The following is a 3,461-nucleotide window of genomic DNA, read 5'->3' on the forward strand; positions in this document are numbered from 1 at the left end:
ATTTGATATGGGTCTTAGTTAAATTGTTTTGTTTTGATGCTGTATGTTGGCTTCCCTATTAAATATTCTTTACATTGTGTATATAATTTTATTTTTATTTTTTTTTCCAAATGTATTTTTGAACATTTTTTTTTTATCTTAATCTATTCTTACTTCTGTTTTGTAGTGTGTGACACATAAATGACTTTTTTCCTGTTTTATATCTTTGTTGGTTTACAACTTTTCTTTTGCTTTATTGTACAAGTACTAAAAAATGCAATATAATTTTCTTTTACTTTTTTACTTGTTTGATAGAACAAGAAGGACCGTCCAAACTTGGCAAAATACTTGCCTTTGCAACAGGTGCAACTGTCATTCCTCCAGTTGGGTTTTCTCCCCAGCCTTCAATTGAATTTTTGCATGAGCAGTCCATCCATCCAAGTCGGCAACTACCTATGGCTAACACCTGCATCAACTGCCTAAAACTGCCAATGCTGGAAACATATCATCACTTCAAAGAAAGTATGGATTTTGCATTAGAAAACACACACGGTTTTGGGAGAGAATGATTTTTTTTTCCCCCTCTATGTCTTAAGAATGTTTTAGTAAAGATGGAGTTCCTTGTTCATTTGCAGAAGCAGTATTTGTGAACTACCTCTTGAGCATGTTTTTTGGATTCTGACCAATTACGGGATTTACATCTGACACTATTAGACTGTTGTCACACTGAATGTTTTTGAACTTCAATATTCGACAAAAGTTAGTGAAGAATGTTTGTAAACATTTTTTATTTCAATGTAACAATGTTTCCAGAACGTTTAACAAATACAATTCCAATAATGGAGCAGTTCTAAATATATTTCACAACACAACGTTAATAATAACACAAGGAAATGTTTTTCTTTTTGTAACACACATCTAACATTTCAACTCTTTGACTTTGTCATAACCAATGTATGTTACTGTTCTTTCAAGAAATTTAACAAATCTAAAAACAGTTCAATACCATGATTGCCGTCCTCTCTTAATGGGTCAATATTGTGGTGAATTGTGTTCATTAGTGTTGAATTAACATTAAACATGTTCACAGGAACGACAATGTTGTTTTGTGTTTCTGAAAGTGAGGGGATTTCATTCATTTCCATTGTGTCATTCATTTCTATGGTGTCATTCACAGAAAAAATGTCTCGAATTGCCTCTGAGAAGCCACTTGTAAGAACTCCTCCCTGCCACAGTTGGAGAGGTGTTTGTCCCCTTTGGGTAGATAAGCCATGGTTATTCCATTGATTCCGGAACTCTGCAGTTGCTCTTTGAACTCTTGGCAAGTAGATGAAGTGGAGACAAAACAGATGAAGTTCATCTGTGGAATCAAGTATTCCTTCATTTTCCATGAAGGTGAAGAGATTGCTGAAGTGGTATGCAACAACTCTGTTCAGCTCAGCCCACAGGCGTTCTATCCGCTGATTGTGGACACTGCGTCCAGTAATGACACTCCCACTGTTCAATCCCCTTCTCTGAATCATATACCGAGCAACATCTGTGTTCTCCATCCCATGATCACATCGAATTCTTCGGGGTAGTCCAAAACTCTGGACACCAGCATGGAATAATTGTAGCACACTGGAGGCTCGGTTGTTGTCAAGACATTGCAAGTATATAATTGCCCGACTGAAACCATCAATGCATCCATGAAAAACCATTCTCCATCTCACCAGTTTATGGTTTCCATCAATGTGCCTTTAGAGAAAAAAAAATGTAATTAATATTAAAACTCTTTTTGGTCAAGTTTGATGAATTTAAATCGCATCCATCTAATGACTTGTTTAACTCTTAAACATTTTATTCATGTATGAATTAAAACAAAAAAAGGCAAAACTATTAAAGAAGGGTGCACTGTTTTTATTAATTCTGGGAGATCGGTGATTGGCCAATACTTAATGTAACACCAATCTTATGCACAGATCTTATTTCATGAAAGGTTTAAAAATCAAGCACTTCCCTCTTCCGCTCTCTTTTGACAGGTTTGACTGACCCGTCTGGATCAAAACTGCATGTTAGTGTCGCAGTTAATAGTCACCCCACTGTTGTCAGCCAAGCAATACTTTTGATATACCAAATAAGAAATCAAACAAAAAAATAGACATTAGCCAAAATTGGAATTGGCTTTTCAGTCCGAGATTAGTGATCGGCAAAAAAACTGCAATCGGTGCACCCCATTAAGCAAGAAAAAATCTTTGATTCCAAATAAATGGTCAATTTAATTTCTGTATTTTCATGCTAATTAGAGTCCTAAGGAATTGTGGAATATTACTGAAGCAACTGTGCTACTTTTTAATATGTAATTTGATGATATGCAAAACACACTTACCATAATTGATTTGGAGTTTGCACATTGTAGATCCTTCGACGAATTGTGTGGCGACGTCGAAAAGCTCGACCAATTGGGTCAAGAAGTTGTAGGCAACGTCTCACACGCCATCGCTGAATTCTAATGTTTCGTGATCGTAGGCTTCCTATTACATATCGTTCTCCTGCATTTGGAGTAGTTTGAAGAATCTCCCTGACAGTACCAGCTAACAACTCATCACATATTTCTGTGTATGTTATTGGGCCAATTTGAAGTTGCTGTCTGTGCCTGTACAATGTTCTTCTGCTTATTCCAAAGCATGCAGCGATTCTTTCCCAATTCATTCCCAAGGATAAACAGTATGTTATTTGACCACATTGTATGTCGTACCTGGGACGACCAGAATGACCAGTTCTTAAAGTTGGTGGCATTCTTGAAAAAATAAGGTTCCCTTGTCTCATTTGCACAGATCTTGAATGTTCATATGAATTCAAAACTGAACGAAGACACACATAAAGTCCTTCCAGAATGTCTAAAACTTGTTGAGGAGCACCATCTTCAAATTCCTGGGATACTGAGAGAAAAACTGAGACTGTTCGTGTATATCCTTGAAGCTCATTCATTAATCTATCTATAATTGTACTGTCATCTCCAAACACTCCTACACCTTCAGTTTCTCTTAAAATGTTCTGAGCACAACTCATTGCATTAAGAAAAAAAAGTCTAACATCATCTTCATTACCATGGAGAATAGTAAGCTGATTTTGAAATAGAAGAAAAAGAAGAAACAAACACATGACTGTATTAAAAAATTAAAATAAAACAAAAGTCAAAGTATAAATGCAATTCTGCCGTCTGAGCCTGTATAGCACAATTAGCCGCTGCCGCTCAGCTATTTTTCTGTCCGTGAAAACCCACCTACTCCTGCCTGGGGTCCAATCAGAAACTGAAATTTTAAGTTAACTTCCGTTGCAATCAAACTCTCTCACATTCACAGTCAAACTCTCTCGCAGAGTTTGACAGCGAATGCGAGAGGGTTTGGTAGCGAATGCGAGAGGGTTTGGTAGCGAATGCGAGAGGGTTTGGTAGCGAATGCGAGAGGGTTTGACAGCGAATGCGAGAGGGTTTGATAGTA

At 36.8% G+C, this 3,461-nt stretch overlaps 1 protein-coding gene across 1 annotated transcript; it reads right to left on the reverse strand.

Moving 5' to 3' along the window:
• Positions 1-743: 743 nt before the first annotated feature.
• On the reverse strand, positions 744-3,167 carry LOC107835466 (uncharacterized). The gene is made up of 2 exons (XM_016667876.1): positions 2,348-3,167; positions 744-1,716 (listed from the first exon to the last, which is right to left on the reverse strand). The coding sequence occupies exons 1-2, from the start codon at positions 3,121-3,123 to the stop codon at positions 939-941; spliced, it is 1,554 nt and encodes a 517-aa protein (XP_016523362.1). The 5' UTR covers positions 3,124-3,167; the 3' UTR covers positions 744-938.
• Positions 3,168-3,461: the final 294 nt, after the last annotated feature.

The sequence above is a fragment of the Poecilia formosa genome, unplaced genomic scaffold (assembly GCF_000485575.1).
Source record: "Poecilia formosa unplaced genomic scaffold, Poecilia_formosa-5.1.2 Scaffold2791, whole genome shotgun sequence".
In the NCBI taxonomy this organism is placed as follows: Eukaryota; Metazoa; Chordata; class Actinopteri; order Cyprinodontiformes; family Poeciliidae; genus Poecilia; species Poecilia formosa.